The following is a 26,067-nucleotide window of genomic DNA, read 5'->3' as shown; positions in this document are numbered from 1 at the left end:
CTCCGAGCCGCATTGTGTTATGCAAGTAGGGTTCCGTGGAGCAGATAACTCGCAAGTGGGTCGATCCAGCTCGGTTTCGCTTGTAACACGGGAGTGACCTCTTTTGCCCCCCCAGAGAATGCTGGGTCGAGGTAAGTCCTCTATGTACACAGTTCGCATAGTGTTACTGCTCATGCTAGCTAGATCTGACAAGGCATTGGCCTTAGCGTTCTCGAACCTCAGAATTTGTTTGATAAAGTAGGAGACGAAGCTGCATAGTATCTCTCTGACTTTGGCCAAGTAAGCTGCCATAGTGGGTTCACGGGCTTCGTACTCACCAGACTTGGTTGACCACTAGTTGTGAGTTGCTGCAAACGATGAGGTGCTTTGCTTTCATTTCTCTTGCAAAGGTTAGTCCGATGATCAATGCTTCATATTTTTCTTCGTTGTTTGATGCCTCGAATCCGAACCGAAGAGCATACTCCAGCTTCACCTCGCTTGGGCCGTACAGTATCAGTCCTACACCGCTTCCCTGCTGGTTGGACGAGCCATCGACGTGGAGGATTCAGGGCTCCTCGTCCCAAGTCGGTTCCACTCTGACTAGGGCTGGCGCCGCAGCGGTTGATGCTCCTGCCATGCGAGCGAGCTCGGCCAACTCGGGGGTCACTGCGCTGAACGTGCACTCTGCTACAAAATCTGCCAAGACCTGAGCTTTGACTATTGGTCGATGCTCATACTAAATATTGTATTTTCTCAGCTCGTTGGTGAGAACAACGATAGTATGGGCCTGGAAATACGGGTGAAGTTTTTGGGCTGTTATAATTGGTGCATATGCTAGTTTCTTAATCTCTGGATATCTAGTTTCTGCATCCTACAAAATTTTGCTAACATAGTAGATGGGTCATTGAACCCGATCTAAGTACCTTTTCAACTCATCCAAAGTGAGCTGGCATTCTTCAATATACTCGAAGTCCTTGCTCTTTTTTATAGCTTTAAAAAAGGGTAGGCACCGGTCTGCCGATTTAGACATGAAGCGGCTCAAGGCGGCTATTCGGCCAGCCAGCCTTTGGACCTCTTTTATTTTGCAAGGTGGTCTCATATCTAGAATCGCTTTTATTTTGTTTGGGTTGTCCTCGATGCCGCGTCGGTTGAATATATAGCCTAGAAATTTCCCCAAAGCGACTCTAAATATGCATTTATTTGGATTTAACTTCATGTTATATCTCCGTAAAATTTGAAAAACAAATTTTAAATCATTCAACAAAGAATTTGAAAAGTGGGTCTTCACGACCATGTCATCAACATAACATTCTATTTTATTGTCGATTAACGACTCAAAAATTTTATTTACAAGGCACTGGAATGTTGCCCCAACATTTTTCAATCCGAAGGGCGTGACCTTGTAACAATATAACTTGAGTTCAGTTATAAAGGTGGTCTTGTCTTCGTCAGCAGGATCCATCTTAATATGGTTGTAACCGAAATAGGCATTCAGGAAGCTCAACAACTCATGCCCTAAGGTCGCATCCACTAAGCGGTCGATCTTGGGCAGTGGGAAGCAATCTTTCGGGCAAGCTCTATTCAGGTCGGTGTAGTCGATGCACATGGGCCATTTTCCATTGGCTTTTTTCACTAGAATTGGGTTAGCCACCCAGCTCGGGTAATGGACTTCCCTGATGAAGTCTGTCGCGAAGAGCTTCCCCAACTTCTTCATCGACTACCCTCCAACGTTCCGGGGCAAGGTTGCGCTTCTTTTGCCTTACTGACCTGACTAAAGGGTCGGTATTAAGTTTGTGAGTTATAATTTTTGGATCAATCCCGGGCATCTCTGTCGTAGACCAAGCAAAAATATCTAAATTTTCAACTTAGAAGCTTACTAGCTGGGTTCGAAGTGGTTCACTGATCGATGCACTGATCTGAAGAGTTTTGGCTGGTTCGACGGTAGAGACTGGTATGTGGACCGGTTCTTCTTTCAGGGCAACTCGTTCATCGGTATACTCCACTGGTCGCTCGAGCTCGACATCCTCTGCTAGCTTTGCTTTTCCTTTTAAGGCAGCCACGTAGCACGTGCGGGATTCAAGTTGGTCATCCCGCATGACTCTCACTTCGTAATCAGTTGGGAATTTCATATCTAAGTAGTAAGTGAATACTATCGCACATAAAACATGCGTGATAGGCCGACCTACTATTGCGTTGTTGGGGGAGGGAGTCGAGATTACCAGGAATATGCGCTCAAATCGCACAATGTTTGGCCACGTGCCGGCTTCCATGGGTACTCTGATTTGACCAAGAGGTCTGACCTCCTCGCCGCTGAACCCTATCAAAGGCGTATCTACCGGTTTCAGGTTGCTCTACTGTAACTGTAATTTGTCAAAGGTCTCCTTGAAGAGTATGTCTGCTAAGCTTCTTGAGTCCACCAAGATACGTTTTACCTCGAAGTCGTTAATCCTTAGCTTCACCACTAAAGCATTATCGCGAGGGTATTGGATCCCGCGCGCATCGTCCTCAGTGAAGTAGATCGGTTCTTTGAGCCAAGGTCGCTTTGGTGGGTTTTCATCTTCGTTCTCCAATTCATGGACCGAGGTCCTCCCAGCTGCCAATGTACATCCGGCAATGATGAACCCTCCGGTGATTATGTTAATCACCCCGCGGACTGGTCTTTCCTTTGGCAACTATTGTGGTGGTTGCTCATTCTGCTTGCTGACCTCAGGACCATTCTTCCTCTGGTCCCCCTGTCGATCTACTTGTCGGTCTGCTTGCCCCCTCTCTTCTCGCAATATGTAATTCTTCAAGTACCCACAACGGATAAGTTCCTCGGTCTCGTCGTAGAGATTCCTGCAATTCTCCGTGTTGTGTCCATGATCTCGGTGGAAATGGTAGTAGACATTCGGGTTTCTTGTTGCCGGGTCTCCCCTTAACCTAGGAGGTCATTTGACAAAGGAGAAACCCTTAATAGCCATTAAGATCTTTCTTTGCTTAGCATTCAAAGGCGTATAGCTCTTTCTCTCCACAGGTGGGGTCCTGGAGCACCGGCCTGGCTTGTGGGTGCGCGAGGGGGACCGTCTTCTTGACTTGCTTCTTCCCCTGCTCGGGGACTTGCTTTTCTTTCTTTTTTGTCCACCATTACTTGTTCCTTCATTTTCTCTCTTCCTCTTTTCCGACGGTGGATTGTTGATCTTTTGGTTGATCTCCTCCTCGGTATCGATAAACTGATCTGCTAACTTGAGGAATTCGGTGATATCTTTCGGTTTGTTAGATACCACATGCCACTTGAACTCTTTATGGGTGATTCCTTTCTTTGCCGCAGTGAGTCGCATCGCGGGATCGAGGTCTGGTATCTGCAAGCAAGTATCGTTGAAGTGCTTTATATAGCTTCTGATTGATTCACCTTCCCTCTAAACCATGTTCAGAAGGCTTTCTTGCGACTTCGGGCACTTCTTGCTGGTAATGAAGTGCATAATAAACAGGTCGGCAAATTGGGACCAGCTTTTGATGGAGTTCGGCGCGAGGTTTCGATATGAAGTTCAGACTACCCCCTTAAACGTAGTGGAGAAAGCCACACACATGATCGTTGGGGTCAAACGACCCGTCATACTTGTCTAACAGGGGCACCTTGAAATCTTTCGGCATCGGAGTTTCCAAGAGCTCGGGAGACAGAGGAGATGACCAGCAAAGTAATGGAGGTGTAGTCTTCGTAGCCACCGAGCTCACTTCTTCCTTTTCTTTGGCTTGCTGGCCTGGCTTCGCCGGCAGACTATTTCTGGCCAAGGAGTGGCATGTCTTACGACATCGTCGCTACTGCTTCTTCATCGTCTAGGCATTGGTACTACTAATTTTGGTCTGGTCTTGTATTTTAGCATCACTATGGACATTATCGCAAGGTAGATCCTGGTTCCTTCTTGATAGGTTCTATTGGTTGTGGGGTTCGCACTAGCTATCGCGAGGGACGGAGGGGTCTTGCCTTGAACTCCGGGCTGGTTATTATCTCCTCGCGAGCTGTCATTTTCTTGATGGGAGTGCCGAGGCATATTGGCCTTGTTGAGCTGACTATCCCTGGACCTGTTTCTAAAATTTCGTTGTGAGACTGGAGGAGTGTGCTGACCGGCTCTCCTCCCAAGAGGCAAAACCTGACCCTTGGAAGGAATCGGTAATTGAGAGGTCCCCTCACCCCGATGGGGGGATCGGTTGATGTTTTGGCTGGTTCCAAGCTGATTCGGGTTCTGGCCTCGATGCAACCCTGGGTGTCGGGTGGAATCGGTTGCTGGTTCGGCTGTAGTGATGGGAACTACTAATACTGCTGGAATTGTTGGACCTGCTGCATCTGGATCTGTATTGTATGGATGCACTGAATGAGATCATGGAATTGGGAGTGCCCGATTCCAGGAGAGACCATGGATGGCTCGGAGAAATTCGCGCCCACTAGGGGAAGCGGGACGCTCACTTGCGTAGTGCTCTGCGGTCCGGACAGTGACGGGACTCCTGACACCATAAGAGGAATAGTAAACTGGTCAATGCATACCATAGGACCTTGGGGGAAGGTTAATTTCTGATCTTGCCCCTGGTGACGTTCATCTCGATACTTTTTCCGGTGTTGCTGGAAGAGTCCATTGGAATAAATTGAAAAATAAAATTGCAACTAAAGTTGGGATGACCTTTCGATCGTTTCCCATAGACGGCGCCAATTGATGGTGCACGATCTAGATACTCCTAGCTGGAAGACGACCCGAACTCCAGTTGCGCGGTGAGCTGGATCAATCTACAAAATAGTAGATCAGAGAACCCGAGGTAGCTAAGCCGACAAGATCGCTCTGATGCTTAAGTCAGTACAATACTGTGGATGCGAGCTGAATACCTGAGTGCTTGAATGCTAGTGAGTAAAATAATCACGCGTACCTTTGCTTTGGGGTTTTATGTCCTTATATAATGGAGTAGTCGTGGGCCTTACGAAAGAGCTTCGGGATCTCCGAGCTGTGCGTATAATATTTGTTCCGTTTTTTAAGGAGAGTAATGTGTTGATAAGGTTTATCGTCTATCTCCGGTTCAGGCAGAGCTAGGATGAGTCTCGTCGTGATCTGAGAAATTCGGGGTTCGTTGGGGAGGCCTTTCTAGTCGATTACGTGGCGTTTCAGCTCTTTAGCTCTGAACTCGTACTTCAGTTCTTCAGTCCCGAACCGAATTGGATGTCGACGTGTCTCTACGTCGAGGTGGTTTTTGGGCTGAGATGGCTGAACATCCGAGCTCCGAATGCTGCGGGTCGGGTTCGTTTGGCTGAATTGTCACCCCTTGAGCAAATCGCGTCTACGTGTCCCCTTCTTACTAGGTTGTGCCAAATCACCCTTCATCAGAAATCAATAAAAAATTAAAATTTATATTCCATTTGACAATAATAAAAGCTAATAAAAAATTATCTAACAAAATCGAATAAAATAAAATTACTAATAATAAAATCCATGTACAAATAGCATAAATAAAAGTTAATAAAAATATATTAACTCTAAAATTAATTATTATTAATTTCAAATCATACTAATTTCATTGGAAAATAATAAAAGTAACAAAATTTTATTAATATTAAAATTAACTTTTGTTAATCCAAAATTCATTTAAATGGATAGTGTAAGTTGAGCCGGCTAGGTTGACTTGAAACTCAACCTAGCTAGACTCGACCCTAAGAATGGGGCCTAAAGATCAAGTCCAAAGTCAGACTTAATCTTTCCAACTCGGGTTCAACTTACACTTGAATTTGCTGCACTTGGGTTGGGCTTGGGCTCATCAAGTTGGGAAAATATTTGTGAGAATGACCGTTCAGCCCAGGGTCAGAATTTGTAGGCCCAAAGTACTATTGAGGCAGGTGTCATCTGGGAATTGATGTCAACTCACGCATTGGTGCATAGAGTGTGGGTTGTTGACATTTTGAATGTTTATTAGACTAAGGCTATGTGTGGGTGCATCTTAAAAAAATAAATAAAAGGGACAGAACTTTTGAATTATTATAGGACTTTGTTAAGCAAAATTACTGCTTGAATTGGACTTGGATCGGTTTGGGTCAATTGGGAATGTCATAGGGCTCTTTCTACTTCAAATTTGGTTAACAAAGCCCATGTATTGCACGGGCCCCGACTAGTTTTATAATCAAGCCTATCTTGTCCCAGGCTAAGATAAATATTATTAGGGTTGGGGTGTGGATAGGGCTGGGCATTGGTAGTGTTAAAAAGATGGTTCATAAAAAAGTGATTATAATCTAATTATTAAAGCTAAATAACATAATTACTCTTATTTAATTAATAACGTAATTAATTAGTTAACTAATTAAGTTAATAATACAATAAGATTAATATGAATTAATAAAATTCTTTTGATATTTTTATTAATACAAAATTTTATTTAAAAATAAAGTTAATACAAATTATTGCATGCTTATTAATAAAACAACAAAAAGTAAGAAAATATTAGTTTCAAAATTAACTCTTATAATTTGATATCCATTTAAATTTCATCTATGAAAAATAAAATGATACTACAAATTTGTTGATAAGATTAAAAGTTAAAAAAAAATATTAATTTTAAACTTATTATTATTAATTTAGATACCCAAATCCATTTAAAATAACAAAAAAAATATTAACTTTAAATAAAATTTTAGTAAAAGTTAAAATATGTTAATAAAAATAAAAAATAATATAATTAGGAATGTCACAATGCTCCTAAGGTGCAACATGGGAGGTTGGTTGGGTGAGGGTCAACCCAAGCCTAACTCAAAGTCTCAAACCTCGAGTTCAAGCTTGGCTCAACTCAAGGTCTAACCCAATTTACAATCCTGGTCTATGACAAGCTTAACCCAATTTACTAAAACACCCTTATAATTTTATGGATTGACTAAAAATCTACCCTATAGTTAGCATTTTACTAAAATATCACTTATAATTTGCAATGGATTTAATCAATCTTCCATTATATGATAGTGGAAAATGACAGTGTTGACCATAATATTCATTGAAATAAATTTAATCAAAAGAAAATAAAAATAAAAATACCATTTTGCCCTTAATAAGACACAAGCAACCACTGTATTGGTTATATTTGGCCAATTTTGTTTTTTGTATAAAAAAGTGTTAAGGGTATTTTTTGGAATAAAAAATCATAGGCCTAATGGGAAAACAAACACTCCTTGTTGATTAAGTAAACAAATTATAAAATATATGGAATATTATAGTAAAATGAAAACTATAAGGTAGGTTTAAGTAAATATGTAAAACTATAAGGTTTGTTCTAGTAAATGACCCTAATAGAAACACATAAGAGTATACAATTGTTTTATATTTTCAACTTTTTAAATAATTAATGATTATCCATATTTTATATACTACTTTTAATATTTTTTATAATACAAAAATAACAATAATTAATTTCAATTAGGTTTATTCATCAAACTTATAAAATCGGCCAATCCGATCAACTCAACCCAAGAAGGTCAGTTTTCTAGTATTTTTTGTCGATTTTGGTTCAAAAAATTCCCAATTCGACCAAGTTGGATCAGTTTATCTTTGGCCATTTATATCAAACGACCTAACCATATATATCATATTTTAAATGTAATTTTTAATATGAAAAAAAGTAAAATTTCCCATATTTCTTAGTCTAAAATGTTTCATTTCATAAATCTAATTTTTAAATTTATTTTTTAATAATTGTTGTGAGTAAGGTGGTTAGGTTACGTACGGGAGTCTCCTTGAAAGACAAAGGAAAGCTGAATATAGGAGGTAGGCTAAAGGTTAAGGTAAATGAAGTGATAGAATGACTACGTTCATCGCGATTTTGTGATGACTTTAAACTCATCACAATTCCGAAGCTCATTGCGGTTCTGCGATGGATTTAGACTCATCGTAAGTCCACGCAGGTCCAAAGTTCATTGCAACCTGTTTCAACTATGAGTTCATCACAAATGTGTGATGAGTTATGAACTCATCGTAGATGTGCGAATGACTTATGGACTCATTACAGGCATTCACATAGTATTAGTTTGACACTTCCCTTGTTCTGATGGTCTAAGTGACCACCATGTACCTACAATTGCACTATAACTTTTAAAATTAAATTAAAATTTTAAGTTTAAATCTTTTGAACGAATTGACATTTTGTGAAAACCAACCCAAACCGATACAACTTGAGTGGGTCGATTTTCACAAAAAGGTTAGTCGACTTTAACTAACCAACTCTACAACCTGACTAGGTCAATTTGGTTGGCCAAATAGCCTACGACCGGTCCGAATCAACTCATGAACACTCATAATTTTAGCTAAATTAATAGTCTTATTTCCAATAAATAGGAATTAGAGATAGAAAATAAATAGGAATTAGAGATAATTTTGAAGAAAGTGGGGGAGGTAGTTTAGGAGGAAATTTAGGAGAAGAGATTATTTAGGTTGTGGGAAAATGCATCTTATTGGTTGTTTAATGTAATCAAGATAAACAATAATTACTGTTTTATATTTTTAAAACTAAAGAAAATAAGAAAAAAATAGATAAATAACTTCTATTAAAAGAGAAGTATGATGACATGAACGTAACAATATATATATATATATTAAAAGAGAAGTATGATGACATGAACGTAACAATATATATATATATATATATTAAAAGAGAAGTATGATGACATGAACGTAACAATATATATATATATGTATAAAATAAAATGTTATTACAAAAAAAAATGATGAATAGATTCAGATTGGGCTGGATTAGGCTCTACCTAAGGGCTCAACTCAAGCCCAGCCTGAGTTTTGGTTAGGCCTGCGTGTTTTGATCAAGTCCAAAATCTCAAGCCCAACCTGCGTAAAAAGCTCTGGTTGGGCTAGATGAGGCTTGGGTTGGGCCCGCCCAAATTAAATTATACCCCTAATTCTTAACAAAAAAAAAAAAATGAAGCGCAATTCGCTCCAAGCGTATAATAGAGGAAGCTTCGGTTATTTTCACTTCTACCAGCGCCCTCCAGGCCTTCAACCTCCGGAGCGTACCTTATCCATAAAAATTAAATCTGAGCAGGGAATGAATTGAATGATGGAATGGGATAGGATAATGCATCCAGCCAGTCACAAGTTTTGGCCGGGGCACAGGGGCATACGGTAGGGACTAGCGAGTAGCGACATCCGTTAACGTGAACACTCACACAAGTCTGAAACGGGCCAAACGGCTTTTCTAGGTTTAGGGTTCCTCTAACTTACGCCACCGTGACAAGGGGAACACGCGCTTCTCGCGCGAGCCGTTGATTCGGTGCGCGTAGGGCGCAGATCAGCATTCACCGTTACTCAACGTCTCTAATCATGGGCCCGATGGAATTCGTGGAAACCGAAACGAAGCACTAACCCAGTATCCCACGGCTAACACTCGAGTATGCGCTCGATAACCCCATGTATCCATATGGCGCACGATAGCTCATCCTCCTTATAAATGGTTATCGTTCTCCATGGATGCGCGTTACTCCTCCCCTTCTCTGATCCTCCCCGCCTGTTTCTTCCCTGCGCATTTTTTTTTTTCCTTAATTCCTCTTTTCTTTTAATCTTCAATTTTCTGTTCGTAATTGGCTGTTAGGGTTTTCGCCTACTGGAATCTTATCGCGCTTCCCGAATCGGTATGCAGAATTTATTTTATTTTGACCTTCAATTTTTCTTCGATGTGTCGATCAATTTCAATGGAGTTCTTATTTATCATAATTATGATGGCTTTGTGCTCTCTGGTGCAGAATTTTTTGTCTATTAGGGTTATAGATTCGTTTTTTCTTCCTTCAATCTTGATTGGAATGTTGGAACTTCGAGACATGACCGAATCCCCTTGGGATCGCTTTTAAATCTTCATATATGGACATGGAAAGTCGCTCTCGGCATGCCCGCCAGAGAGATTTTTACGATGTATTGGGAATTTCAACGGTTTCAGTTGATTTGAAGATCATAAATTCATACATGAAATTAGCTTTCAAGTGAGTTTCCTTTTGACTCGAATTAGCTTTGATGCAAATGAGCTCTCTACTAAGCTAACCACATATCATAGAACATCTTCTGGGAAAACTTTCCCTTAAATATAAGTTTGTTGATACAATTACGTGTTGCTGATGAGTATACTATTGAATTGCTTCTGTATACAACAAGAAATACTGTGTTTTATGTTTTTATGTACGTATAGTTCAACAATTTTAGTGTATTTATTAATTAATATTATCAGTCGGGGTGAACTTAAAGTTGAATTTTGTATGTTCGTGTGTTGGTTGTCTTTATATCATCGAATAAGTCACAATACTTCAATTTATCAAAAAAAAGTCACAATACTTCTTTCAGCAAAGCAATAACAGTTCGGTTTGAGGGAAACCATCTCTTAAAATCTCAGATGGACCATGGATGTAATTTTATTAAAGTGATAGCAGTGTTCCCTTTAAGCAATAGTTTAAAATAACACCAATTCTCTTTAGATTGCCCTAACAGTGCTCCCTTTAGAGTGCCCCTTAACAATAGTTTAAGCATGTATACGTTTAACCCAAAGACACATAAGCAAAACCCAATGTATAAATGGAATCTCTCAACCTTCTATTTGTGTGGTACCTGTGCTTGTCCGTGTGAAGAGATTCTAATGGATAAAATCGTCCGCAAAAAGGAAAACACTCCCGGAACATCATCCATATATCCCAATTTACATCCTCATCTAGCAGGTGCTCATCTCAGAAGTGCTTGAGTGGTTGCAGGATTAAGTACACATTTGTTGGGAGTATCATGCAAATAAAATTATACAATTTTATGTACAGCTTCAAGTTCTTGTCTTGCTTCAAACATACATCATGAAAAACTTAAATGGAATTTAGAACTTGCCAGAAGTGCCAAATGATAAGCTGTTGCCCGTCAGTTTTGCACACATGAATGACCAATAAATTTTGGATGATAATGTGTGTTGAGAGATTGACAAACTGCCATAGCCTATCAATAGTGTTATAGATGAAGAAAGAATCCATCATCCTAAAAACAGTACTCTGTGTAACCCCCTTTTGCAGTAGTGCAACAGTCATAATAACACACCAGTAGGGCTAAAATGCATATACTCATAAAAGTGAAAATTAGCCTTGTTAGCTGTAAGTTGTACATGATATTGCTGACCTTGCATTTGTTAATTTTGTAAGGAAAGAGGAGGTAGCTTCTTGGCAGTGTTTACATGATCAATCATCTTTTCATACACTATTTTTTTAATAAGTTGGCAATTCTGAATTGTGTAACTGCTTATGTAGGTCTATACTCTTTCATGGACTCTTCAAACCTCTTATGGATGTACACAGTTGATGGCTAGTCGACAAGTGTCAACTAAGCGCTACTTCTACTGACTAGTACGCATTAAATATCTTTTTTGTCAGGCCCAAATTTGAATTTACGTGCTATATTCTTGCCTATCTAATTCTAAACTAACAATGACCCCTCAATACTGGTTAAATGAGAATAATACCTGGTGTACCAAGTGTCCTATTGAAAACTTGATTGCCAATGGCATGCAATCACTATATTAATAAAATTTCACGGTTTAATAAAATTCCCTTTGGTATTGATAGAAAAAGAATTATAGTTACCACTAAAAAACAGCATGCAATTAATAAATTTCATATTTGCCTTGCACTGGTCGTAGGCCTATGATGTTAAGCATTGAATTGAGTTTTGTTAATACCAAAAAGTTCAACTTTGCATTTTATGTTTGATTTGATAAACTTTTAGGGATGACTTTGTACAAGATAACTATTAGAGTGATGATGACTTGATAAATTTTCTTTCCTATTCTCTTTTCTATACTGTTTTTTGCATGGAATAAAGGGAAAAAGTTCAGAACTTAGAAATTGAGTTGGTTGGCTTTGGTTTGGGTTAGGTAATTCAAGCTTGGTTTGGTTTAGGCTAAGGTTCAGATTGGATTGGGGTTGAGGCCTTGAGGGTTTCTTACCTTGGGTTGGTCTAGGGTTGACTTTTTTTTTTGATCAATAACAGATTCATTTCATTACTGAAAGATCAAAGAAAAGGATTTGTCTCATTAGCCTTGTAAGAAGTGTTTACAAGATCATTGTTAGTTTTTCACTTTTGTCACTTTTTCTGAACCTTTTCTTACAAGCAACATGCCTGCAAATCAAAGACCACCTTTTGATCACCACCTTGATGATATCTAAAATCATCTATTCCTCAATACACATTACAGGATGAGGAAGGAAAGGGTGAAGAGGAGACACAACCAAATAATTATAGATATTTGGAGATTGGCAGTGGTGCATTGAGCAAAAATTGTGAGGATAGACAGGGACTTAATGGAACAAAGAGATATAGGAGTCAGAAGACCTGCTCTCTCTCTCTCCCTCTCTCTCTTTTGAGAAAAGGTAACAGAATTTTATTGAATAAAATAGAGAGTACATGAGGAGATGCACAACATAAAAGGGGAAACCCCTGGGGATTACACAGGAACCAAACTATCACTATACATTACATCCAAATGTGCTCCTATTTTAGCTAAACCATCTGCAATAGAGTTTAACTCCCTCTGAATCCAAATCAGATAAGCATTCAGAAGATCCAGATATTCTCTAGCTTCTGTCAAAAAATGGCTTAATCTCCACGGACCTCCTTTTTCTCTTATCCATTTGATAGTATTTGCTGATCTCTTGCAATGGTTAAGTTTTGAATGCCCAGGGTTCTGACTATTCTGATTCCTGTGAGAGCCACTAACACTTCCACCTTGGTAGAGTGAGTGACACCTATTGGACCACTAAAAGTCCACATGATAACACCCCTTTCATCCCTTACTATGCCTCCTATTCCAGCTGCTCCTGGATTGCCTGATGCGCTCCCATCAAAGTTTAGAATTGTCCCTCCTACCCTTCTTCTTACTAACACATGGGGAACAGCATGGGGGGAGATCGATTGGGAGAAGAGAAACTGAGCACTTCTGTTGAGATCATTCACTGAGAATCCTCTAAAAAAGATCAGAATTGATGGCCCAAAGGTTACAATGTAGAGAAGTTTGAGAGACTAGCTCCTCATGAGATTTTGTCTTGTTTTCAAATAAGTGATTGTTTCTTTCTTCCCAAACTCCCCACATCACTGCATGTAGTATTGTTTGCCAATAGGACCTGCTCTACTTCAGAAAGAAGTTATAGAACAAAAATGGTGGAGTGAGGCATATGATGAAATTGAAGTAGCAGGAGGATCAGAGGGAAATATTGCATTGGGGGTGGTTGAAGAAGAAGATTAAGAGTAGGAGCTGCCTTTATGATTAATGGAACAAAGAGATATAGGAGTCAGAAGACCTGCTCTACTTCCAAAAGAAGTTAATAGAACAAAAGCAGTGGAGTGAGGCATATGATGGAATTGAAGTAGCTGGAAGATCAAAGGGAAATATTGCATTGGAGGTGGTAGAAGAAGAAGATTAAGAGTAGGAGCTGCCTTTATGAAGTGTATGAGGTTCAGCAAAGTTTCACATTCGAGAAAGTCATTGAGAAAGAGGTTGGAATGGGAGAGCATCGGGGGAGTTTTATTTAGGTGGGGAAGAAGCAGCAAGGGGTGTATTTAAAGAGTTGGAAGAAAGAGAGAGGAAGAAAGCAAAATATAGAAGGTCATCTAATAAGTATTAGGAAGGTTGTAGAAAGCAATGCAAAGATGGGTTCTTAAATGGTGGGTGGTGGAGATTGGTAAAGGAGAAAAAAGATGTGGAGTTATGTGGGAGAAGGTTTACTCTAGAAATTTTTAGGTTACGTGATACTCTTCATGGAACACCAGAGGGTTAAGAGATCCCATGGATGGAGCAAATTTGATGGTATTATGGTGAGGAGGATGAGGCTAGTGGTGGTTGACACAGAACCCAAATAAGAAACTACATTTTTTATAGATAAACCACAAACTACTTTTAAGGTGTGGGTTGGTGGTGGTTATGATTACTGAAGTGTGGTTATGGGTCTTGAAGAATCAGTACATACAAGATGCCAAGCATCTCCAATATTCAATTAGTTAAAGTGGTGCGGGTTGTTGTTGTCAATGTTTTAAAAACAAGAGGGGCAAGCACAAGGGCCTTCTAGTGCCCAAGGTGCAAAGCAAGGGGCATATCCAGACAAAGCAAGGCACAATACAAAGTGCTTGTAAGCACTGAACAATTCAAGCATACAAAGCTCTCAAATCTAGTGTAATGTTAAACTTTGCATTCCTAATCCTAGGAGGTTGAGGCCCTTTGAGGCAGGCCCAAAAAAGCCTATGTGGGAGTTTGGGGGCAGTTCCTTTGACCTGAACTTTTGTCCCATATATATGAAGGGTTTGATTTTATGATTTTGGTTGAAGTTAATTCTATTTTGGGGTTAAGGATCAAAGATTGATTGTTACTATTTACTGGAATATTTGCTCTTTGAGATCCTATCTGCAATAACTAGGACTTCAGGTATTCAAATGGACTTTGTTTTTGTTTCTTTTAGAGGTTAATAGACCATACTAGTACACAAGCACCAATAAAAGCTGATTTAGATGTAACAGACCATTAATAAGGTGTAGAACACATAGGAATGCAAAAGGAGGTACAGAAAAGCTTATAAAAAGGTGCACTAGGCATGTGCCTTTCGAAAGGGTCCCTTGGGTTCAAGCAAGGCATAATGCATCTGGCCTCTGCACTTAGGCATGCCCTTTAAAATGCCAGCTATTGTTAGAACTTAGAAGTGATTGGGGAGCTTGTTGTTCTTCTTTCCTTTGTAGGTGATTCCTTACCACCCAACCCAAGTGGGTGATTCCTTCCTTGGTTCTTCTTCCTTATCACCCATTTTTGTACCTCATTTTCTGTTAATGAACTTTTTTCTTTAGTGTAGAAAAAGTTAAAAGGGCCCAACTTGGGTTGGGCCAGCCCAATTCAACCTCATCAAATCCATAAAGGGATTAGGTTAGTTTAAAGCATTGCTAGTTACATGGTGGTCAAAACTGCTCTTCATTATGTGTTCTAGAGTTAAATGTTACATTTACTTACTATATATTCTAGATAAGAAAAAGCATCTTTTAGAGTTACCTCTAAAACATGTTTTATATGTGATCCCAAAAAAAATGTTAATTTAGGATGAGATTGACTCTAGCAGTAGAAAACAGTGGATTCCAATTAAATGGAAGGGCCCAAAAAATGAAATTAAGATCAACTTTGGTGCCTTGAAGAAAGGTGATGGGAAGTGTGCAATTGGGTGTATAGCTAGAAATGCTTCTGGGAATATCCTAGATTTTAAATTAAACCTATTGGCCATACTACTTTAAATATGGCCAAAGCATGAGCAGCTTTTGAGGCCCATGTTTGGCAAAAAAAAAAAAAAAAAAGAAACAGAAGGATCATAATTGAAGTTGATTCAAGATTAATCATTGAGTGTTTGAAAAAGTAGACTGTCCCTGGAGGGTCAAGAATCCCACTGAATAATGTTTTAACATTGATGATAATTTTAGTGTTGTGTATTCTCATGTTTTTAGGGAGGCTAATCAAGCTGCTGACTGGTTAGCCAATGTTGGGAATCTGTATGAGTCAATGGATTTATCTAGGTATTCTTGGTCACTACGATATATTTGTTTCTTTGACTTTTGTGGATGTGCTACCCGCCTTGTGTAGTCCCTTTCTCTATTTATAAAAAAGATCTTCCTTTTATATTTTATTCTTATGTCAAAACAAACTGTACACCAGAAATTGAAGTATGCTGTGGCTCTGTCTAAAAGGTCAGGTAATAATACAAAAAAAAAAAAGGAACTACACATTTCAGATTGATCCAAATAAAGATTTGAAATCAAAATAGGAGTGCATCCTTTAATTTCTGCTGCACTGATAGTCAGAAACCTGAGGACATGCACTGCTTCTAAGGATTAAAAAAAAAAAATTGAGAATTTCTCTCCAGCTAAATAATGCATGATATCATAAGAACATGAGACATAGCATTTTCACTGTTTAATGAGACCCTCAAGATACCATCCCACAAACAATAGTTACAAGGTTTCTGGGAAACACCATTATAATGTAAAATGCCAAGAAAGTAACTCCAAAGAGACGGGCTAATTCTACAATGCATAAAAAGATGATTGGGAGACTCAGCCATGAGAGAGCATAAGACAGTGAGACAAGGTGTTATTTAAGCCTCATTCCTTGCTTCTTCAGCTTATAAATGTCAGATTTCTTGATGGATTTCACACTCTAATTGTATTCTCTGATCATACAACATTCATATGCACCCCTACACTTCATGAACCCTACTCTAATTTTATGGCTAACTTTCTTCCAAATCTCCATCTTGCTGATATCACTTGGGGATGGTCTGGAGAGCTGACATCACTTGGATGCCCACTCCTTATTTTTCATCCCTCGTCTCTGTTTAGAGGAAAAGCAAGTAAGAGCAGTTTAGAGGGAACAAACACCATTAATATTTCTGTTAATCAGAATATACAATAACATTTGTAGCACTTATAAGACTAAATACGTTTATTTAATAATATCTCTACACTATATACACATGTATACCCCCATTGCTTCAAAATTCAAATACTTTGGACATGGAAACTCTGTTATTGTATTTGAAATATAGCACATTTGTGTGCAGGCACTCTATCTGCAGTTTCCCCAATCTGTTATGGAAAGAATGTCTGAAGGAATGAGCCTAGTGATAGAAACTTCAGAAAATGGCACAGATTTATCTCCAGATGACATTGGCACAATTGAAGAAATGCCTGAAGACACAATCTTATCACGACAAACTTCTGTAAATCTTGTCCCATTTATTGGACAAAGATTTGTTTCCCAAGATGCTGCCTATGAATTTTATTGCAGTTTTGCAAAACAGTGTGGGTTTTCAATTAGACGTCATCGTACTCGAGGAAAGGATGGGGTTGGTAGGGGAATTACAAGAAGGGATTTCACCTGTCATCGTGGTGGCTATCCACAGATAAAGCCATCAGATGATGGAAAACTGCAAAGGAATCGAAAATCTTCACGTTGTGGGTGTCAAGCATATATGCGAATTGTTAAAAGAGCAGATTTTGATGTCCCTGAATGGCGTATTACAGGCTTTAGTAATGTTCACAACCATGAACTCCTGAAATCCAATGAAGTGCGTCTCCTTCCTGCCTATTGCACCATATCTGCAGATGACAAGAGCCGCATCTGCATGTTTGCAAAAGCTGGTATGTCAGTGAGACAAATGTTACGATTAATGGAACTAGAGAAAGGAGTTAAGTTAGGTTGTCTACCATTTACAGAAATAGATGTGAGAAACCTGCTACAGTCCTTCAGGAATGTGGATAGAGATAATGATGCTATTGACCTTCTTGCAATGTGCAAGAACATTAAGGATGAAGATCCTGAATTCAAGTATGACTTCAAAATAGATGCACACAACAGGTTGGAGCATATTGCATGGTCCTATGCTTCATCTATTCGATTATATGAAGCATTTGGAGATGCTGTTGTTTTTGATACAACTCATCGTTTGGATGCATATGATATGCTTCTAGGAATTTGGATTGGAGTGGGCAACCATGGTATGAACTGTTTCTTTGGCTGTGTGCTTCTACGCGATGAAAACACACAGTCCTTTTCCTGGGCATTGAAGGTATAAAGCTCTCTTAAGCATAGTTTATCTTGATAACAATCATCATCATCATCATCATCATCATTCATCAAGAAGTTATTCCCATATTCTGCAATTTGCTCCTACCATCTTTCTGGACCATATAGGAGCCGGGTGTTCTTATTTGGCAGCATGGCCCAAGAGTCAGTGAAGCCAGGCTATCTTAACCTTCCCATTTAGGGCTAACACTTGGATCCAAATAGAACAAGTTGAAAAAAGAATTCTTGAATCAGCTGGTTAAAAGTGTGTTTCTGGGGCCATGCTCAATGAAAGAGGTGGTGAACTCTCAAATAGTTGAGTTCAATGAGCTGGTAGGACATGAAATTTTGGAGGGCTTTTCATCAAGGATGATGAATCATTCCTATTATATTTTTATCCCAAAATGTGGGTTATATTTCTGCACTTTTTTCTTAACTAACATTCTTTTTCTATACATCTTGAACAGACATTCCTGGGCTTCATGAAAGGAAAGGCTCCACAAACAATCTTGACTGACCAAAACATGTGGCTTAAAGAAGCAATTGCTACTGAAATGTCAAGTACAAAACATGCCTTTTGCATTTGGCATATTATTGCCAAGTTCTCAGATTGGTTTTCAGTATTGCTTGGATCACAATATGATAATTGGAAAGCTGAGTTCCATCGGCTGTATAATTTGGAAATGGTGGACGATTTCGAAGTAGGATGGAAGGAAATGGTTAATACATATGGACTCCTTGAAAATAAGCACATTGCCAGCTTATATGCATTAAGGACATTTTGGGCATTACCCTTCTTGAGATGCTACTTCTTTGCAGGGATGACAAGTACATTCCAATCAGAGTCCATAAATGCTTTCATCCAACGGTTTTTGAGTGCACAATCTCAACTAGATCATTTTGTAGAGCAAGTATGATCCCTTTTTTTTCCTTTCTTTCAGCTATCTTTTGATTTTATAAGCTCACCATCTTTCAAATTCCTGTCTGTAGGTGGCTGTTGTTGTTGATTTTCGAGATCAAGCAGGAACTAAACAAAAGATGCAACGGAAGCTCCACAAAGTCTGTCTTAAAACTGGATCACCAATTGAATCACATGCTGCTACTGTTCTTACACCTTATGCCTTCTGTAAACTCCAAGAAGAGCTTGTGTTGGCTCCACAATATGCATCACTTCAAACAGAAGAAGATTGTTTCCACGTGAGACATCATACCCAGATGGATGGAGGTTGCAAAGTGATTTGGGTTCCTCGTGAAGAGCTCATTAGCTGTAGTTGCCATCAGTTTGAGTTCTCAGGCATCCTCTGTAGGCATGTTCTTCGTGTCTTGTCAACAAATAACTGCTTTCACATTCCAGAGCGATATTTACCGAACCGTTGGCGTTGTGTTAGCTCATCTTCGATGAAGCCCTTCCAGACCAATGCTCCAAGGGAACATGCGGAGAGAATTCAGTTATTTCAGTCCATGGTTTCAACACTTGTTACAGAATCAGTTGAAACTGAGGAACGCCTTAATGCTGCTTATGAGCAAATTGCCATGGTTTTATCTCGAATTAAGGAATTTCCTAGGCTGACCCATAGCACAAATGACATTGCTTATGATAGTCCATCCGATTCACTAATTCTGCCAGAGGTGGAAGACTCTGATGGCATTGTTCAAAGTTTTACCACTGGGAATCCCCATGAATCCATTAGTTCACTGGGAAAACTAAAAGAAAGAAGACCAAGAGATGGGGTTGATATCTCACGGAAACGAAGGCGTTGCTCTGTGCCTTGCTGTGGGCAGTTTGGACATGATGCAACTGATTGTCCAATGATGGGAGGAGATGGGTTAAATGGCGATGGGCTAGGATTCTTGTAAAGATTTTGGTGATGGTGGATGTGTGAAGCAACAGTGACATGGTGTTTCATGTTCATGCACTACAAGCAGCGCATTTTTCCATCTACCCCAATGCAACCATACAAAATTTTATGGTGTCACTTTTTCCTGTTGTGACAGATCTCACACATGTTTTGTTAACCTTTGACGGGATTGAGAAGTTCATTTGCCATTCATGTCGGGGAAAGATTTACACATTTTGTTTTATGAAAAAAATTAGCTTAAAAAAGGAATATTCTGTGTTCCTGTTGCATAACTAGTACTCTTGTTAAATAGATCCTCTTCACAACAGGAAATAATATGAACTGGAGATGCTCTATTTCTGCCACTACAGGAAATAGATTGCTTCTTCATATAAAATACTTTTGCCTTGGTCTGCTCAATCTCTCTCTGTTGCATGCTAAAACAGATGATGAAATTATTTTTGTCCTTGAGAAGGTTATTCGGTTTTAAGTTGGAATGATTTGAGTTCCGCTATTGTACAAGGAGCATCTATGAGTTGATTAATCTTCATCTGCGGAACATTTGATTACATATCTTTCCCACATCATAGATTTTCCCTTTTTCTTTTTATTAATTTTCTTCAGTAGGTTTTCCTAATATTTTCTAGGTTATCGAGTATGAATGTTGTCATGACAACCTTCTGCAAAATCCTGCACGTATATACAAATGCTAATAGCTTAAAGCTGTATAAAATTTGGTTGGTTTATCGATTTTTCCAATGATGTTTAACAGTTCAGATCCTTAATTGATTCACATATGGTTATTGTTTGTAAGTGCTTAGCTTCCCTTTTGAGGTACCTATTAATTATGAAAGGGTGTTGATAGAAATGATCTTATTAAGGTAAAATCTCTCAAGGAATTCAATTTCTAATACGTGCTGTAATACTAGCTAATTAATTACCAGTAGAATTAACTAACAAATTGGTGGTTGCTCTTTAACAGGTTTCTCTGTGGGACAATCATCCTGGACAGTTGTGACCAAGTTAGTTTTATGTAGGCAATAGTGATTTGGATATCCTCATTGTTGGTTGCATGCTTTAGTACAAAAAGTTAGTTTTATGTAGGCAATAGTGATTTGGATATCCTCATTGTTGGTTGCATGCTTTAGTACAAAAAGTTAGTTTTATGTAGGCAGTGGTGATTTGGATATCCTCATTGTTGGTTGCATGCTTTAGTAAAAAAGTGAAAAAAAAAAGACAAGACAAGAAAAATAAATTATGTAAGGCATACAATGTGCAGCCTTGGCCTTGATTGCTCTTTTTCATACTCCATATTCCTTGTACATCTTGAAGAGAAGATTCATTGAGGGCGAATTTAGTCCTCACAAAATTGTGCTCACACTATTCTCACAGTTATTTTCAGCTATGCATTTAGAACATCTCTATATTTATATCTTTTTATTCACGGGGCGATATTTTCAATACACGGCTGAAAAGGGCTGTGGGAATGGGTGTGAACATAATATTGTGAGCACCAAATCCTCCGTCGTTCTGCTTTAGTTGTTAAATATATACATATATTTATGTTTTATCATGAGTGAGTCGAGTGACCTGTGCATTCTGTAGTTTTTTTCTTTGAGAGTTGACTCCTGTTTGCAATATGGAGTTTTTATTTTATTTTGTTTTTTAATTTCTTTTGGTATAAAGGAAGAATTAAGCGACTCGGGGAAACACACATCCAGAACTATACGCTAACAGAAGATAATCCATGGTCCTAAGAGAGTTAAGAGGATGGTAATTCAGCATTGTGTCCATTTGCAAACCAATCTGCCACCTGGTTGCCTTTTCTGTAACATTGACGTGCACCTCCAAGTAGCATTAAATGAACTTCCTAGAGTCACGATCGTGACTTTAGGCTGTGTTTGGTTTGAAGAAAAAAGTTGGGAAAGGTTTAAAGGTTTTCCCACCTTTCTCTATTGTTTCCTTCAAACCAAACATAACCTTAGAGCCTCCTTTAATGATAACGCTCTCTCCTCCAATTTTCTTTGTGGGCCTCAAGGCCCGCCCTCGTTTCAGCCACCGTTACACTCGTGATGCTTATTTTGGCCCATATATCCATTTTATGACCTCTCCTTTGTAACTTCTGGCTACACAACCATAAGCACAATTACCGCTCTCTTTCCTTTCACCAAAATTTATTTTAATTTCATTTGGTTTAGGTGGGATCCAGCGAACCCAACTGATTGTCTTTTCTTTTTTCCTTTCATGTTTCATCATCCATTGTTTACTTGTTCCTTGTGAGCCCCTAAGTAGGTGTTTGGCATCGGTGCTGGGAATACAGTACCGTTTTCATGAAAAAACGGTGTTGGACATGTCTGGGTTATAAGCACTGTGCTTATTTTTTGTTTGGAAGCAGTACTGTTACATAGGCTGTTTTTTGGGAAAACAACACTAGTTTTGTTTAGTACCAGTGCTGTAAAATTGTTTTCAGCATTAGTCATATTATCAAACACCCAAAATGATGCCACATCATTGCACCGCTAGCACCAATGAGTTGATTTTTGAAAAAACATCAAATTTGGTGTTGCTTCAGACCACACTTTCCCGATTTCCAAGGTGTAGTATGAAACGTTTTCTTTATATGGAAAAACAGTACCAAATAAGAGGTCGTTTTCTAAAACACTGCTTTTTCTGATGTGGCACCTACATGGCACCATTTTCTCAGAAAACGGCATCAACGCCAAACACCACCTAAATATTCCTTAAAGCATTCCCTTCTCTATTTCGATTTTTTGGAAGGTGTGGCTGTTAATACATCAGGCAAGTGCTCATCTTCTATTGGGGCTAGGTAAGAGTAGGGCACTAGGCTGATGAAATCAAAGGGTTTTTTTGCATCTTGAGTGGAAAGAAAGCTAAAACAGACAGGAGCAGGACATAGTCTTCTATTACATGGGGGAGGATCTATTGAAATCATATTAGCGATGCGTATGGATCCATGAATGCTTGGTTTCATAGTTCGTATATTCAGTCCTCATCTCTTGCAAAAATCCGAATTGATGAGAAATCTTCTCTTAAAGGTTACGTTTGGTTGTCCATGCTCCAAGTGCGAGAACAAGACAATTTTAAATTTATCTCAGGAAAATCTTAAAACAAGAGTTTATTTAAGAGAGTAGGTGGAAACATCATACATCTCTGTTACATGAGACAAAAAAAAAAGGCACACGTTAAACATACAAATGCCTCTGTGGTGACTTGGTGCTTTACTTGAAACCTAACAGTTTTTATGGTACAAATTCTATGAGCAAGGCATGAAGGGGAGAAATGACAAGTGGATAGAATTATACAGCACAGTAGATATAAGAATGAACGTGGATCCTGACGACGACACTAATACAACCACAAAAAGATGAAAATACAGGTTTTATGTACATTAGAAAATAACGTACTCCCCTAGCTGTTATAGCTTCAAATATATGCCTTTCATGCGAAGGTAGCCTGCAACGAGACACCAAAATAGGATCTCCAACAATACAAACGCCAGGGTACCCCACTTCTTAGATCGAAATATGATTTGCATTAAAGCTTCTGTACCATTTACCTGCAAATCAGCTTCTGCTTGAGGTCAAGTAGAAAATGAAGGATATACGTCTGATCAATAACTATAATTCCATTTTATACTTTACAAATAAATACAAGGGAGTAATGATAGGTAAGCAATTGCAATTTTTGCATAAATATTTCCTTCATCTACTATTAATTTTGCATTTTGAAGTGAGTAAAAATTTCTTTGTTTTACTACTAATTAGTCCTTGCTACATAACACACCAGAGGCATTGCTAGAATGCACATTTGTTCAATCCTAACTGTTATATCTTGTGAAAATAAGACATTTATAATGTTAACATGAAAATGTGTTCAGTGCTCCAAGGACCTTGTTGAATTCCTTTTTCATGATAATACCTTAATAAGGTCTGTGTGAGATTTTTGTATAGGTTCTCATAATAACGTCAAAAAGGATGCCAATTGATTGACCAAGGGGGGCTTGTACCGGAAATCTTTGTATATAGAATATAACTGGTTCTTATTTTTTCTGTTCCAGTGGTAAATAAATATTTTCATATTAATTATAATGGCAAAAAGACTGCATCTTAGAAAACTCATAATGTTAAATGTCTTAAGAGGAAACTCCAAGTTGCAGCCACGGCGCCAATTCTATTTGAAAGCATTGATATGTCCCCTTTTAATAAATAAAGCATCCGTGTAACTAACTAAAACAAACTGATCCCTTACTTTCATGGGATGATTTTAAGTGTTTTCAGCATCACTCCAAAAAAATGAGGCATAAGGTCAAACCTACAGAGCTTCAGGTCCTTTATGGTATGGCCAGTTGGCCTCATATCAGTGTTATCAAAGCATTGATTAGTTGACTGATGACTGACTAGTCAACTTGAGGACCAGACCAACTCATCACCAGTCAATTAACAATTAGTCCATCACAAATCCATTTTAAAGTTTTATTTGTTTGTTTGTATCTTTGATTATTTGAAATAATATATAATATGTTTACATTTTGTTATATTCATGCTGTTGCTTTAAACATTTATGATGGAACATGATTGGATGGTGGTATAATATAGAAAATAAAAAAAATAAAAGAAGGCAGCATAGGAATTTATTTTCCTTCCAATTAGTGATGTGTTGTTAATAGTGTTAAAACAAACAAAGGGTGCATCAAATAGAAAGGTTGCATTTGTTATTTCAAAAACAAAGGCTTTTGTTTATTTGTCAAAAAAAAGAAAAAAAAACAAAGGCTTTGATTCCTTATCCAGCCTAACTTTTTCTTTGTTTGCAGAAAAAAAGGACTTAAACTAAATGTTCAACTTCATTCTTTTCTTGCATAATTGTAGTCTATATTAACTTCTTTATGAGATTGCATTAATATATTAAACTTAGAACAACTTTTTTTATTGACTAGTTAGTGCCTAGGCACTGATCAGTTATTGCATCAACTAGAGAGGACAAAATGACTAGTCATCACTTCACAGCATTGATAACACTTCCTCACATGGACCCTGTTCAGTCCCCACCCGAGTTCCCACTAATTTTTTCCAAGTAATACCAAATAATGGTAACGAACAAGATATGATACATAAATAGATTTTCATATTTGTTTCAAAAAGATGTTAACATACATGATGTTTTTATATCAAAAGTATCATTCGAGTTTGTATAAGTTCATTTTAAATATCAACTTCAATAACATTCATGAACCATTGAAGACAAAAACAAATGGGTCATATTAATCTTGCTACACAATTTATCCAATTTCTTCCTCTATGCAAGTAATTAATAACCATAAAATGAAACTGTAGTAGTTTGTGGTGGTGTTTCAAGTTCATTGATGTTATCTAAGGGTTTTCAGCTTTTGTTTTCACCAGCTTCATTACAATTGGAAGAGAAAAATAATACTGTATGATATATAAAACTTAGTAATTCATTACAATTAAGAATTCAAAATTATTTTTGTGGTAACAGTTCAGGACAAAAGAAGAAAGAGGTTACCAGGTTTTTTTCAGGAGAACGCCAATAGAAACCTTGTACGGCTGCTGGAAAAAGCTCACAAGCAGCCAGAACATAAACAATGAGAGCATTCATTCCCATCCACTGCAGTAAGATAGTTGGCTTTCTAAAATGATTGGCATCAACCTTCACAGGACAAACTTTTCTCATGTCAAACACCTAATTTAAATTGACAATAAATATAAATACATCTTTAACTGATGCAAGCCCTATAAAGCAGCATTACCATAGAAACAGCGGCAGATGATATCTGAATCTATTACTTAATTTATAAAGAATCAATATATTTTTTACTTTCAGAGGAAAATAATTCCATCAATATCTTTTTCTACTGTTAGAGAACCAAAACTGAACAAAACGATAAAGTTAGTGGCATGCCTGGGAAAATTCTGTCATGAATAAAAGGATTAATCGGATGATCTTTTTACAAAAATAACCCCCTCCAGAAAAAGAAAAATAGAAAAAGAAATGAAAGAACATAAGCTTGCTAATTATTTTACAGAAGATAAGGATTTCAAACTCACTATGTAATAAATCACACTTAAGAGTATGCCTGATGCTCCGCTTGTTATGCACATATAGCTTAATGTGTATAACTGTTTGCTAAAAGGAATACCTGAAATAAATAAAGACCTACAGTAATTAGAGAGGGAACTGGAAATAGAGCTCCTTTAAAAATAAATTATGCAACTATGTCCTTAGGTAAGACAGTATACCTAATTCCTTCATGACAAATCCTGAGAGTAATAATGGCAAAGAAAACATGGACCACAAAAAGATCCTTCGCTTGTGGCTCTATAGCAAAGAAACATAAGATGAGCTAAAAACAATTAAAAATGGAAACAATAATACATAAACCAAATAATGAAAATACTAAATCAAGTTAAAACATAAGAATCTAATAAACTATATTTAAGACACTACAAAATAATGTTATAGCTTAAAAAACATAATCAAACACAAAGAATATCATACCTTGCAATGCACAACAATGTGTGCATAATGCAATCCAACAAAACATGTGACAGAAGCCATCAGTGAACTAAAAATTCAGAATAGACAAATTAGTAGCCAAATGAAACCATTGAAC

At 38.0% G+C, this 26,067-nt stretch overlaps 2 protein-coding genes across 3 annotated transcripts in view; one reads left to right on the top strand and one right to left on the bottom strand.

Annotated features, from left to right (window-relative positions):
* The first annotated feature begins 9,086 nt into the window (after positions 1 to 9,086).
* On the top strand, positions 9,087 to 19,838 carry LOC148867658 (protein FAR1-RELATED SEQUENCE 11-like). 2 transcript variants are annotated; one of them, XM_088974169.1, is made up of 6 exons: positions 9,087 to 9,610; positions 9,722 to 9,955; positions 11,246 to 11,341; positions 16,577 to 17,584; positions 18,048 to 18,491; positions 18,571 to 19,838. In XM_088974169.1, exons 4-6 carry the CDS (start codon positions 16,607 to 16,609, stop codon positions 19,435 to 19,437), a joined length of 2,289 nt encoding a protein of 762 aa, XP_088830295.1. In that variant the 5' UTR covers positions 9,087 to 9,610; positions 9,722 to 9,955; positions 11,246 to 11,341; positions 16,577 to 16,606; the 3' UTR covers positions 19,438 to 19,838. The 2 variants fall into 2 exon arrangements, with proteins under 2 accessions (XP_088830295.1, XP_088830296.1); XM_088974170.1 differs by lacking the exon at positions 11,246 to 11,341 and having other exon boundaries at positions 9,456 to 9,610.
* A 2,686-nt stretch (positions 19,839 to 22,524) lies between these two features.
* The window catches only part of LOC148867657 (uncharacterized), a 61,614-nt gene continuing 58,071 nt past the window's right edge, over positions 22,525 to 26,067 (bottom strand). The window contains exons 9-13 of the mRNA XM_088978381.1: positions 25,953 to 26,019; positions 25,694 to 25,772; positions 25,502 to 25,593; positions 24,960 to 25,103; positions 22,525 to 22,995 (exon numbers count right to left, since the gene is read on the bottom strand). Of these exons, the coding sequence (XP_088834507.1) occupies positions 22,855 to 22,995; positions 24,960 to 25,103; positions 25,502 to 25,593; positions 25,694 to 25,772; positions 25,953 to 26,019 (523 nt within the window). The 3' untranslated portion in view covers positions 22,525 to 22,854. The remainder of the gene's footprint in view (positions 22,996 to 24,959; positions 25,104 to 25,501; positions 25,594 to 25,693; positions 25,773 to 25,952; positions 26,020 to 26,067) is intronic.

Source organism: Nelumbo lutea, chromosome 3, assembly GCF_056320005.1.
Source record: "Nelumbo lutea isolate HS-2025 chromosome 3, American lotus-T2T, whole genome shotgun sequence".
In the NCBI taxonomy this organism is placed as follows: domain Eukaryota; kingdom Viridiplantae; phylum Streptophyta; class Magnoliopsida; order Proteales; family Nelumbonaceae; genus Nelumbo; species Nelumbo lutea.
This window is presented reverse-complemented; position numbering and strand designations above follow the sequence as displayed.

Coding starts and splice junctions, on each gene's coding strand:
- LOC148867658 (XM_088974169.1), top strand. CDS start 16,607: ATGGAAAGAATGTCTGAAGGAATGAGCCTAGTGATAGAAACTTCAGAA. Junction 17,585..18,047: donor CCTTTTCCTGGGCATTGAAG/GTATAAAGCTCT, acceptor CATCTTGAACAG/ACATTCCTGGGCTTCATGAA. Junction 18,492..18,570: donor TAGATCATTTTGTAGAGCAA/GTATGATCCCTT, acceptor TCCTGTCTGTAG/GTGGCTGTTGTTGTTGATTT.